At 40.8% G+C, this 14,356-nt stretch overlaps 1 protein-coding gene across 2 annotated transcripts; it reads left to right on the forward strand.

The window, feature by feature from the left end:
- Window positions 1–716: 716 nt before the first annotated feature.
- LOC101890381 (uncharacterized) lies at window positions 717–10,854 on the forward strand. Of its 2 annotated transcripts, XM_020038030.2 has the most exons (5): window positions 717–4,257; window positions 4,353–4,443; window positions 4,683–4,788; window positions 5,026–5,367; window positions 6,704–10,854. In XM_020038030.2, exons 1-5 carry the CDS (start codon window positions 1,137–1,139, stop codon window positions 8,906–8,908), a joined length of 5,865 nt encoding a protein of 1,954 aa, XP_019893589.2. In that variant the 5' UTR covers window positions 717–1,136; the 3' UTR covers window positions 8,909–10,854. The 2 variants fall into 2 exon arrangements, with proteins under 2 accessions (XP_019893589.2, XP_011293974.2); XM_011295672.3 differs by lacking the exon at window positions 5,026–5,367.
- The last annotated feature ends 3,502 nt before the right edge of the window (window positions 10,855–14,356 follow it).

Below are 14,356 nucleotides of genomic sequence, written 5' to 3' on the forward strand. Positions count from 1 at the left end.
CCTCTACTTTTATTACCTCTTCAAACTTTGTATATCACAGTATTTTTTACCAACCCGAAATCTGATTGGAATATGGAATTTATCGGCCTTCTAGTATCCCCCATAAAGGACCAACTTTTCGAAAAATCATAACGCAAATCAAATTACATAAATTAACAAAAAACAGTCATAGATAGGCTTAGGATGTACTTTTTTCGGCAAAACCGACTGATATTATTTTTCTACATATGTCCTTGCAGTCTAAGTGTCACTCAAAATCGCTTTAAACGAACCACTTTTCATTATCCAGCCCAAATAAAGAAGTTCATTTAGGCGCTCGTTTTCCCTCAGCGGCTGCTGAACATGCTTTGCAGTTAGTGACGAAAGGAAACGTGATTGACTGATTCAAATAACATTGTTGTTCACGCAAAATGGTAGCAGCCCAATAGCAACATGTTATGGTAGGAAGCCGCTAGTAAAACATAAACAATGGCAATTTGACAGATATTTGTAGACATTTCATGTCATGCGTGAGTGTGTGTGTGTGTGTGTCTATATGAATGTATCTTGTAAAAAAATATTCAGCATTTGAGAGTCGCTGTGAGAGAGCCCGAGAGAAAAAGCTTTATGCTTGCTGCTTAAAAGCTTTAGAGGCCAATCCAGTCTCCATTCCAAAAATGCTTCGTCCTTTTTAGTCCTGTGATTAGCATAATACTGCACAGTACGTGTTTGGTCCTTGGAGCTTTCGGTTGAGCATGGACAGCATAATATTGACCGCACAGAATTACAAAGAGCATACTTGAGGAGCCACAACTTCACTTCAACTTCCAACTGTGTTTATATGTGTATGTGCCAAATACAAAGTGATAATAGATGCCAAATTTAATCAGAAAAATCTAATCGAAAACCTAAATTATACAAATATCTGCAATATTCATAAATCTCGTCAAACAAAATACTCGGAACTAGTGAGGCGTGTGCGCTTTTGCTAAGGACCAAGGATTACCTGGCAAAAGTTCGTTTTGAGAATTTTGAGTTATATGCTAAGTAACTACATGTGTGTTGGTTGGGATTTGTTAATAAAATTTCCTCCGACTGACTGTGTGAATGCTACAATGTTTTAATTCTCCCGGGATTTGACAATAACACCATTCGATATGCTCCTCAACAAATTTATGAGTAGCTGCGTGCTGCTCATCGGCCTTCTTGCAGAGGCAAACTCGGCCCCTACTCACCATCTGACTATAGGTGTCGACGGAAATACTCCAACATTAAAAGTGACTTCCGCTGAACTCGGTTTAAGTGCAAAGGAAGAGAGGCAGGCCAAGATTCGCAAAGAATTGAAAATAAATGAGAAACAAAAAACATTCAAAAGTAAAACCAATGTCAGTTACAAAAAGGACAAGTCCGTGTACTTTTCAAAAAATATGGCACTAAAAGCAACAACAACAACAATCACCGCGACCGATATACCGGCGGAATGGTATACCGAAGCAGTTGCTATGGACAGCTCATCAGTTGCATTGACAAGTGCAACGCCAACTGACAACATAATTTTGTCCACCGCCGAAACCCCAGTTGCACCAGTGACAACATCAGCAGTGGATGCCATCTCCTCTTCGACGAGGGAACAAACAGTCACTGCAAGTGGCATAGATCAGGATATTTTTGAGCAGACCACAGAACAACAAACTACAACTACACAAACCGTGGAAGGAACCACAGCTTTGAAAGGCGTCTTATCAACTCTAACGGGAAGTGAAGTGAACGGTCTAACTAAAACGATTCAAATAACCACAAGCTCTGAAAGCGACGGTGCCGCAACAACGCCGCTATCCATAGGAAGCGAGGTCGACGACAATTCATCTGTTGTTACATCAAATGTATCGGGTTCAAAACAGCTTTCCACGACGGGGAAAATAACATTGCCATATACGGAAGTTGTGGAGGAAACGGATACTGAATCTCAGAGTCCAGTGAACGAAATTGTGGATTTGACATCGCCATCCACACATGATTTGAGAGAAGCGAGTACTGAACCTTTGACCACTGCACCCAGCAATATGAATGGAGAGGCCACAGCAACAACTTTGTTCCCACAAGACCGGATACCAAAATCATCTACTGAACCCATTCTCAAACTGATCGACTTGGAGCAACACAACGTGGAAGTGACAGACGACAGAGAACACAACAACGGTCACGATGGCCTTAAAAGTATCAGAAAAAAGCAATTGATAGACAAACATTACATGGACTCAATAAGTCATTCCAGAGAAGTGGAAAGTCTGAAGGATGGGGAATTGATCAATTTGGAAATGAGACACGGCTACTTGGGACCCATATTAATGGAGGAGAAAAGGATTCATCCCACACATCAGCCACCGCATTTGAATTCCATTGAAGCTGGCATTCGCAATGGACAATTAGTAGAATTGAAAGCTAGTCAAAGTGGCGAAGTCACCACTGCACTTTCAGATCTTCAACCAGAGAACATTGATAGGACAAGGGACGGCGACCCTGCTGTAACCTCGTCTGAAGAAGAAAATGGACCGTCCACCGTCTTGTCTACAACTGTCTTCCAAGTAGCGGACGGTTCAGCTACCAAAGTCCCTTCCAAATCGGCCAGCACCTTGTTTACCTCAGTCGATGACGACGAAGCACATAAAAAAAGCCAAGTCGGCAGTAAAATCGAATCGAAAATATCCGACATTCAAATCGAAGTATACGACTCCACCATAGATTCCATTGTGGCGTCGACAAACTTTAAGGATGCAGACATATCCGCAGGGAAAAGCACCAAGCCGCCGCTTCCCATCGCTCAACAGGAGCGCTTTACGCAGTACGTAATAGATCGAACCGAAACGTCCACTCAAGAATCTATTAACTTTAGCACGATACAAGTTGCTTCGGGAAAACCCGAACCTGCCGCCATTGAAATTCACATCAACGTTTCGGAATCGCTGGGCAATGACAGTGAAGATGTGGATGTGTCTTTCCCACTTTCGGAGTTCAATGGCAATGGGCGTGGTGATGAGGCAGCATACGACGATGTCAAGCTCTCAGATGACATAAAGTTGAAAATAGCCTCCAACCCGCCTGCCACGAACTTGTCCAGCAAAGACAAGAGCGATGAGGTCCTGGTCGTGGAAATTGTCGACAACAATGACAATGGCACAGAGTCGAGGGGAAGGACAAAAAACTCCGATGAATTGTTCATAACGGATGTTAAGGGAACATATGTGACACCACCGCCGCCACCTCCTCCGCCCCCTTTCCAACCAAACTATGACCGAGACTCCGACACCATATTCTACATTTCGAATACGGAGGTCAAGGTGGGTGAAACCTTGCCCGCCGAAAAGAAGGACTTGGACGAACGCAAAATGAAATTGGAGAACCAATTCTTTCCAGTCAACTATATGGCAAGCACTCACCCGAATGTAAACAGTGCGCGCAATGCGGATGATCCAGGCGTGGCCGATCACCGGGTATACGAGGAAGACATTATTGTTTCATCGCATTCGGGCAATCAGGCGGACTCATTGAAGATATATCGGAATCGCAATGATCCTTCGCCCCCCTTGGACGTGACGTATGTGGGCGAGTCAATTATCGAAGTGGAACAACAATCTCCAGACTTAACTGCGACGACGGGCTCTCCCGCAGACCATGTAATCACCCCCCAGCCCGACGTCATAATACAACCGGCGATACTGCCAGAAATCTCCATCGGAGTGCCAGTGATTGGTGAACTGCCTCCACAAATTGAGCTGAAGGAGATCGACTATATGCCGAACGAGAATCATCGTCAATTTGGCAGCAGCGACGAACAAAGCCATAAATCCATTAGCGCCGCTGCCAATGATGTGGACAACCATTTAGATGAGTCTTCGGTTCAGTATGGCGGTGACCTCATAGACGAAAGTGCTGACGGGGGTTTCGATGGAGTGGAGGGATCCTATCCCTTTGGTAACCCAGCCACTATGACTAAGCGGAAGTCAAACCATATGGCCGACTACGCACACCTGTATGTCAACTACGGAGTGAACAACATGCGCAAGGACGAACTGACAGCCGACATTAAAGACTCGGGAGAGGTGGCCTTAATTCTCGACCGCAAAGCCAATGACCAAAGTGACCAGTTAAATGCAACATTTAAGGAGTTCCTAAATAAAATGATATTCAACCATTCCTCTGGCCTGAATGAAACCGAGAGGAACACCAATGTTACAGCATTCTCCATTATGGAGGACTCAATGGAGGATAAGAACGCAGGTAATTTCCTTGTGGTTGTTGTCACAGTTTTCTAGTCAAGAGTGCGACACACGAACTACTTTCTAACCGACCGATTGGTTTCTAAATATTTTCAGAGGACATCATAAGCCTGATATCATTGGCCATAGGACTATTCATCGTCATACTGCCGGTGGTGGTCACTTGCAGCATGTTGTGGGCTCTAAGGTATAGCAACAATTGGAATGGCCTCATTGACTCCCATCCCGCCATCTCCAGCTGATTAGTAAATTAAATTAAAAGTTGTTAAATGCAAAGTTAAATGGCGCAACTGGAGATGGTGAACATGGGCATAGACATTGGGGCTAGTGCCCATCTCGGTAGATCTATGCTTCAGAGAAACCCAACAGCACTTCATTTGGTTTTCATTGTCCTTCTGTTCTTTTGTTACACTGTCATCCCTACAGATATCTGTACAAAAAATACCACTCCAGCTCAGGCGACACCAACGGCAACGTGGACACGGTCGATGCCAAAGGCCAAGCAAACGAAGATGAGGCCGAGAAAGGAGAGGTAAGCCCGATAATTTGATTTATTATTTATTTCTCTTCAAGCATAGCATTACATGATTCCATTTGCCTCCATTGTCGATACGAGCAACAACTGTCACTGTCACTGTCTCAGTGTGCCGGTTCGATTCGAATATGTTAAGGCCAAATTAATGGAAGGGAATTGGGAGCGTCTTGATAGGCGGCGATTTCTTTTGAGACTCCATGCTTTCAATTCTATTTCTCTGCTCTACCATTGCAGGCTGCACAGGGATCAGCCTCTTCTAGCAATCCTGACAACGTCACGGACGAGGACATACAAAAATGTCCAGAATCGTTCCCCAATTCCAGTGCAGAGAATGGCGTTGTTAAATTCGCCACTGAACACACGCTTCCCCTAGATAGCTCATTAGAATCGCATAGCCAAGTGTTTCCCAGCGCTTCAAAGGCCCGAGATTTAAACCTTGTTCTTAAATTGGCCACTGTGTCCGGTGAAACTGTTCCGTCCGTCCACGATGACGACATATCGCAGGGTCCGAACGGTTCAATAACGAAAATGACCTTGGAAAATAATCTTCTGATTGTTGAGACCGAAGAGCGCAATGTAAGTCGTTGTGTCCGTTTTGTCTCTTTTTGTTGTTTCAATGTTGTCTTGTAACTGTTTGTGGCTGAGGGTGCGAGAGTAATTGATGTGAGTGATGCATTGGCATGTCCCGAAATCGACAGCGAAGCTGAGGCTATAATAATCAATCTATTGCATTTCATATTTTGTTTTTCTTTTAATGCCTAATCATATGTTGACGAAGTATGACGATCACGACACATAACAGTCTTGCTGGTCTAAAGCCTTGTCCATTTGGCCCACAATCAGAGATATGGGCAACAAGTAGACAGACATATTCAAGACAGGGTTCAATTAGTTTTTTTTTTTTCCTTTTTGGTTTTCTTGGTTCATCGTTGTCTGGCCCAAGTTCGGTACATGCCAACATATGCTCGCGTACTCATGATTTGGTGTCTGGATTTTCTCTCTTTACTATTTCTCTTTCGCTGTATGTGGTCAATGTATAAACATAGACAAATTAGGTGTAGACTAAAAAGTTGTCTCATATGTTATCTCTGAAAAAAGTGCTTCAATAGATGTCGTTCATGCTGTGAGAGAGGTTCAGTAGACTCACTCAATTCTCTCATTGTACAAAATATTGAATATTTTTATGATTCCTTATTATTTATCAATTAAAAAGGAAACATTGACTTTGTTTACTTTTACATTATCCAAGTATGTCGTGAAATATAAAAATATAGAACTTAAATAGCAGAAAAACGAATAAATTGTTTTCGAAGTCGAGTGACTTCACTAGCCCTGAGTGACTTGACTGGCCCAAGATCAACAATAGTGACATTTGCCGGAAGGGAAAATTTTCAAACTTTTTAGTCTATACCTTTATTTGTCTATGGTATAAATAGATATTCGTATCAGTATCTGTATTCGTTTACGTTTAATTTTCTTTTACTCTCTTATGTGTGCGTGTGTATGTGTTTACTACTGTAATCGTAATGTGCTCGTATCTTTTGCTCGCCACTGTTAATGTGTTGTATTTGGTTTAGTTAATTGTTATTGCCGTTTCGTAGAACTGGAACACTGTAAATAGTTTGGTAGCGTATGAAAGGGTGATGTAAATGTAACGTGTCCTTTTTCCCAGCACCCAATGGCCGCGTCCCTCAGCTGGGTGTTACCCTCATTCACATAAAGTGGACAGGATGTTGGCTCGGGAAGTAGTGTAGGCTGCACGTCAACAAATCATTGCATAGCTTTTGATGTTTGTTCCCTCATTTGATTTGAGAAGTTTGCACTTTTTTCTTGAATTCGCACGAGCGCTAAACACCAAATGATATTTCTCTTTCTCTCCCATTCGTTTTTTTTAATTTCTTCTCTCTCAAAGGATATGTCCAGAGTGGCAAGAGAAACCAAAATGGACTACAATAAAGATGGGGTGTTTGTTGTCGAAGTGGCACGCGGAATCGACTCGAAGACCATGCCTGACAGCCCAATAGCCGAGGAATCGCAAAAGGCAATATCCATGTATGAGCCCAAAGTCAATGGCACAACGGGATACAATGTCGCCAATGAGAAACTCACCCATAACAACGCCAAGGTACAGATTCATTCACCACCACCAGAGAAGGTCGATGAGGGACCACGTAGTTTACACCAAATTGAGGAGGAGCCATTACATTCCCCCCGCTTGCAGGGCAGCGGCAAAAATGAAATTGCAGACAATTACAAATCAAATGTTGGACTGTCACAATCCGATCTAAGCTCAACCTCCTCCAATGATTCCAACAAAGGATACTCTTATGGAAATCAGGAATTGTATGTTGTAGAACAGACTGGATACTCTACATCAAGTCCGACGGGAAATATTGCACTTAAATGCGACTCCAAGGACATCAAGGACGATGACCGTAACTCGGAGAATGACAAACATCTAGAAATTACTCCAGAAAGAAAAGAGGAATCAAAAGAGAACGAACAATCACTGAGCGCAATTAAGAAGGCCAAAGATGTAGGACAAATTGGCGATGAGCGGGTAACTCAGAATCAAGAGCAAGACACACCTGTGGGCGAATCAACGGACAACTCAACAGAGATAATTCATGAAGCGGAGAAGGGAAACGACTACCAGCTAGAGAAGGAGAGTGAGAGCACCGAACAAATTGATGAGTTGGTCGTAAATGAAAATGAAATCGGAGATCAAATTGCCATGCCTTCACTCAATGATGGGCCAAAGGAAGATGAAAATAACATTGAAAGTCCAAGGGATATTCGTATCGAAAGTGAAAACATAAAAAATTCCGAACTTCAGGATACAAACGAAGATGGGGAAAATGAGCCTGAAAACATTAACAGCTCGAAACATTCAAAGTCCCATCACATCATCGAACAGGGAGGTCAGGGCAATGACGAAAACAAGGAAAAGTCAGCAATGATAGAAGTGAATGATTCTGACATTTTAAATTCCATCGACCACGAACAGCCATTGCAAGAAGAACATTTACCGTCAATCGGAGAAAATGGAGGTGACGAAGCATCGCCAACTGAAGGGGCAAACGATGACGAAAAAGTTCAAACCGACATTCTAAATGATCCAAAACAAACCACTGAAAATATGGGACATGAGGATGCTCCCCTGAATCAAAATGCGGACCGAGATATAGAAACTAACGATGGGGAAATTAAGGATGAGAATCCAGATAGCGTTGCAGAAACAAACGATGACACAAATGTAAAACCTACCACTCAAGATGAAATTGCCGATCCAAATCCCATCGAAACTAATGAAATAAAAGCTGATGTAAGGCAAACCATTGAAGAGAAGCCTCTTGTTCAAGACACTGTTAACGGCGAAAAGGAAAATTCCGCACAGGACACTATTATATTCAATGGACATATTGTTAATCGCCCTTCCGAAAACGAATCGAGTAGGGAGCTATCGCAAACGAATAATATGCCCGAGATCATCTCCGAAACTAAGAACAAGATATGTACAACTGTGAGTGGCAACGGCCATATAAATGGCGTACAGGACATTGCCATTGAAGGCGGAGATGTTCATAAGACCACCAACGGGACATCCCACATCTCCAACGGCTCCGATATATTGCCAGATCTAGTACCAGTCGAACTGGACAGCCATCAGGCTAATGCAACCGATCCCAACGGAATTCATAACAGCCACACGGAATTTGAAAATGGCTACGACAGTATTATAAGTCTGCCAGAACCACCGCCCAATACAGATGAAATGTTGTGCAGTGATCTAAGCGAGCTCCAGTTGGACTCCCTGCCACCACCGCCTCCACCTTTAGTCAGTGAACTGAATGGCGAAACATTTTCACTGAAGGATCTACCACCGCCGTTAACAAATTCTGGACCAGAGCCACCACCAAATGAAGATATGGCCAATTTGTGTGCAACATTACCGCCACCACCACCAACCACCCTACACGTCTCATCCAGTCCAGCCATGAACGGCAACATGCATGCGTCCCCTCTCACGCCGCCAGCATCGCCACCGCCACACTTCACTAATGGACTCCACACGGGACTTTGTCCCCCCATAGCAGTCGATGTGAATGGAAGTTAATGCTGCTGGCTGCGATCCCAACCACAAGCCATCAACTGACTGACGACATCTGTTCCCAAAGAAGCTCCCCAAAAGCCCCAAATGATATAGAAATCAAAACAAACATTTTTAGGTAGACATGCGACGGACACGGCAGAGCAACGAAACCCAATTACCGAAACCATGCCACATCCAAATACTGATCGCAAGCAAGTACTAACTAGCTAGGCCATAAGTTTTTACCGTAAACTCTAAACTCTCTGTAGATTTCAACTGCTACAAGCAGTGTGCCAAATTCCAATCAACACACCCACCCACACACACACACACACACACATACACACAATCCATGAATACATACAAATTATCCACACACAACCACACAGATTAAGCAAGTCTCTCCAACATGCCTTTGCAGTGTCGCCTCGAAGGCAACCGATGCGACCCGTGTGAGGCCAGGAACTAATTATTTTTGTAGTTTACATTTTAAACTTTAGCTAAATCCCCAAAATACTTAACTAACTAATGTAGTCAATCCAATCCAATTTGTTGTTAACCTTCCTAATCTATGGAATAGAATATTTTTCAGTGTAGTGTTTTAACAGCCAATTAGCTGAATATAATCGCAATAAATACCAACCCCTCCGTCGGCATTCCATTCAGCAGCAGGCGTTGGTTACCAAAGATAATCCCCCAATCCCAATAGAAGCATTGTTGTTTCCCTGACATTTTGATACGGAGCCACCTTGCAAGTCCCTTACCAAGTTTCCTAATCCATAATTCTAGCCATAATCCAGCTCCTATGACACGTCCTCCTCCCCAAAACATTCGTAACTCTAGTCTATGCTACTCAACTCAAAAAAAAAAAATCAAGCCCTAAGTAGATCTTGACATAAGTTTATTTGCCTATAGTAATTAATCGCCAAAACAAGTATGCCCTACGCCAAGGAATCTCCCTCACAACGGACAGGAGTAAGGCGTTGTGGGTGGACCTTTTGTGTTTAGCCTAACAATATCCGAAATATTTAAATACAGTAAGTGACACATTCAAACGAACCAGCAGAAATCAGAGAACCACAACTACAGAATACCGCATTCAAATTTTATCAATTTTACCTATAGACTCTATATAAATCGTATGACAAGGACGTCTTTTCGTTCGGAACTCGCTCTTAGAATATGACAAGGAAAGCTCTCTAGACTACGGCATGAATAAATTTTGCTGAAAATGTGTCAGTGTAGAGCAAGCAAAGCCTAATAATTCGTAACATTGGAAAAGTAATACAAACGAAATTTTTATATAGGTAATCATGATATATATATATACACACACACACGCGAGGAAAATGGAATAACAACAAATACAAGCAATCACATATACATACACTCACAACAAACAGACACACCCAAATCCAAAACTGTTGAAGCGCACTCAATATACACGCCGAGGAGGGTGTATTAGGAGGAAATGTTACGAACGTATACTATACACACATACACTATAAAAGACTCAATATAAACACACATACACACACACACACACTTATTCATTCATAGACATTTTGAAACAAAAGTCGATAGGTGCAGAAGTAATCATGCATAGAAACATATTTAATTGTAATTGATTTGTATAGGTTTTTCTAGATATTTTTATACAAATTTGCTGCACAATTTATGTATGTTGGAGTGGCGGACGCTCAAACGGAAGTAGATTTAGATGCAGTTCCAACATGTCTGCAACAGCATCCAACATATGGATGGATGGCCATGACTGAATGCTCGAAGTAGATACCGGGACACTCTCGCGATCCGATGCAATGCAACAATAACAAATGGACGGCGACATACATAAACGTAATTGTTATTTAAATTTGTATAATTAAGTTAAATGTAATTTAAAAATTATTATTACTATTATTATTGAAGATTATTGACTTGAACAAACAAATGGTAATAAAACAAAAATTCCACGAAAGTAAATTTCAAAGGCATTGTTTTATTCATTTATTTTATTTTTTTCAGTTAAAAATAAACGCTTCCCCACCAACATCATAAGTGTAGGTGGCTTTATGGAATAGATCTACCGGTATTTTTGTTTTGAATGGACATTTTTCGAACGAACTGTACAGGGTGAGATGAAAAACTGCAACAAAATCAAATGCCACAAATTTCACATTTTTTTTAAATTTATTGAATGAAAGCAAAAATGTCGGAAATAGCATCAAATTTTGGAATACGTTTAGATTTGTTCGAATTTGTCACCTTTGGCACGAATTATGGCCTTCAAACGGTCAATGAAACCGTGACACACTGCTCGACTGTTGCTCTCCGGTATTTTGGTCCATTCCCGGCGAAGCGCTTGCTTGAGGTGATCGACACTTTGGTATTTTTAAGTGTCAACCTTGCTTTCCAAAATACTCCAGGCATAATAGTCCAACGGATTGATATCCGGAGATTTTGGTGGTCATTGTGCGCTGGAAATCATTTTGTAACCATTCTTGCTGAGTCCTGTTGGAATGTCCAAGGTCTGCGGCCCTTCGGAATATTTTAGCGAAAATATTCGGCATTTATTCTGATGCCACAACACAACATAATCATTTTCAACTGACCTCTTTGGCAAGTAAACACGATCATTTTGTTTGTTTACAAACTGCTGGACAAAGAATGTTTTCTCATCGGGGAAAACCAAATTCGGCAGTTCACCACTTTCGGCCAAGCGAAGCAATTCTTTAGCTCTTTTGAGTCTATTTTCTTTCTGTTGCGGTGTAAGTTCTTGCACTTTTTGGAGTTTCAATGGCTTTACTCCAAGCTCATTTTTCAATATTTGCCGAATGGAGTATTGCGATATGTTCAGCTCACGAGCCATTTTTCGGCCACTGCTTTTCGAACCATTTCTGCTGATTTTGCCAATTTCTTTCGTCCACTTCCTCGATGTCGGGCTACGCTACCAGTATGACGGTAACGAGCGTAAGAGACACAAAGATTTATTCACATTTAAATTCTGGAGTGCTCTAACGATAGCCACTTGTGGTTTTCCAGCCAAATATAAAGAAATCACACTATCACGCTTGAATTCCATCACGAATAACTTATTTTTATGGAAAATTCTCATTCTCGAAATGCTTTTGTACCATTGTAAACAATATAATGAACTGTCACTGGAATAATTTTAACAGCTGTCGAACGTATGGCTTAGATATGACAGCAGTCTGAAGTTTGTTGCAGTTTTTTTAGAATCTCCGGAGGTTTGCCTTCCGACCGCCTTGATTTGTAGATGTTTTTTAAACAACTCAAAATAGGAAAAATCCTTTAAAAATTGCCCTCCAATATTAAAAGTGTTTCCATCTGGCAATTAAAAGATCTGATTAAAAATAACATATGGGACCCGCAAATGTTTGCCTATATAAATGTTAGCCAATGGATTCTTACATTATACAATTGCAGATCTAAACACAAGTAATTAAAAAGTAGCAAGGAAGTGTGGGAAATTTGTGTGAAATGACTCATTCCAACCATGGCTCAACCAGAAGGGTTGTTCAACTTCGAGAAACTAGGAAAAAATTTCGGAGTTTTATAGTGTCAAATAGACTTTTAAATGTGCAACAATTGGTTTTGTTTATTTTGCATTTTTTTTTTAAATCTTCCATAGGGGAGAACGCACACAACGTGAATGGAGGGATCAAACTATTTTTCATCCCAAAATGTACTATTGTTACACCTGAATTAGAAGTAATTTCAAATTGTTTTTTTATTCAAAACAGTGCACATACATATATGTATTATATTGTATGTATGTAGTTTTGTTCTACCTTCGGTAGTTGTGGCATGATTCCACGATTCAACTATATGTTATATCTTAATCTGAATCGATTTCCCCTTAAGACTGAGGATATTTTTAGCAGCATTTGGCCTCTTGTAACAAGTATCATTGTCATAGAGGGCATGCTATGAGTTTGAGAAGGCCTTAATATTAAATCGGACCGAACATATATTTAAAAGTTATAGCTATATCTGACTCGATATGACTCAAACTTTTGGATTTTAATTAATTGCGAGACTTAAATATCGCATTTCAAACTACTGCGTGGAAATGAGGCTAGGATTACCAAACTACCGAATTTCGGTGGGTTCTGTTATATGGAACCGTGAACTGATATGGACAGTGTTTTGACACCGGTTGTAGAATCCATTATGAACCACAAATACTTGTTAAATCGTCAAAATTCCAAATATACGAAGGTTCTCTTATATGGTCGCTATAGAAAACGCAGACCTAGACAAAGCCCTGCCACCACAGGTGTAACCCGTAAAAAAATCTTAATACGAAACTTGGAACAGTTCCGTGGAAAAAATGTGGCTTATATCTTTGAAATGTACCGTTATATGGACGCACAGGAAGACGTGTACCGATACACCCACGATCCTAGACACAATGCAAACTGTGTTCCAAATTTTGTCAAATAATGTGGGCTGTGTCGTGACAGGCAGACGGACAGTAAGACGAACATCGTTAAATCGACATACAATTTTGAGAGGTGTTACAAACGGAACCACTATGGTGGAGGATATAAAAAAGGTGGTTGTCGAACAGATCACAACAAATTTTGAAATTTATAGCTTTCTTTGTTAACTTAGCTCGAATGATACCAAATTTAAAATACTCCTAGTATGAATTATCATATCTACTTTCGAACCAACAGAAGTTTGCCTACCAGTAACAAAGAACCACATACATCTCTCAAACCTTCATCAAAATCTTCAAGAAATTTAAAATTTTATCTCTAGTCGTCGACCCAATTATTTAATTCGATCCCGCAAAACAAGTAGTATCAATCTGGTTACCGGTAGTACGTTGGAACCTTTTTCGTTATCAACTTCAAAATCCTTTTCTTAACAAACTTTTATTTCCGATTGACAAATATTTATACCAATTGCAGATTGAATTGTCATTTCATTCCTTTATTAGTTTTATCGTTGAAAATTAAGAGAACACATTAAATTGTTTTAAATAAAAATAATTTAAATTCTGGTTCTATTCTATTCTATTCGTCCTACTCGACTCCGATATTTATACCCTACGCCACAAGGTGGTCAGTGCATTTGTTTGTAACAGGCAAAAGGAAACGAGATAGACCCATAGTTCCTTTTGATGATCTGCATAGAATCACATTTGAGTCGATTTATGCATGTCCGTCCGTCTGTCCATGTATTCTCGTAAACAAAGTACAGTTCGCATTTATTACCCGATCCAGATGAAATTTTGCACAAATCATTTGTTTGGCCCAAGGACGAACCTTATTGAAATTGGAGATAATCGGTCAAAATTTAGATATAGCTCCTATATATATCTTCGTCCGATTCGGCCTTTATTGTGCACCAAACGTGTAATATCAGCCCGAATAATATGGAATTTTGCACATACAACCAAATTAGGCCTGAAAATAAGTATGCCAAATTTGATCGAAATCG

This window comes from Musca domestica, unplaced genomic scaffold (genome assembly GCF_030504385.1).
Source record: "Musca domestica strain aabys unplaced genomic scaffold, Musca_domestica.polishedcontigs.V.1.1 2, whole genome shotgun sequence".
Lineage (NCBI taxonomy): Eukaryota > Metazoa > Arthropoda > Insecta > Diptera > Muscidae > Musca > Musca domestica.

What these genes read in the sequence shown, in the direction of transcription:
- LOC101890381 (XM_020038030.2), top strand. Translation starts at nt 1,137, where the DNA reads ATGCTCCTCAACAAATTTATGAGTAGCTGCGTGCTGCTCATCGGCCTT. An exon ending in AATGGAGGATAAGAACGCAG is followed by an intron (nt 4,258 to 4,352) that starts GTAATTTCCTTG and finishes AAATATTTTCAG; the next exon opens with AGGACATCATAAGCCTGATA. An exon ending in AGCATGTTGTGGGCTCTAAG is followed by an intron (nt 4,444 to 4,682) that starts GTATAGCAACAA and finishes TCATCCCTACAG; the next exon opens with ATATCTGTACAAAAAATACC.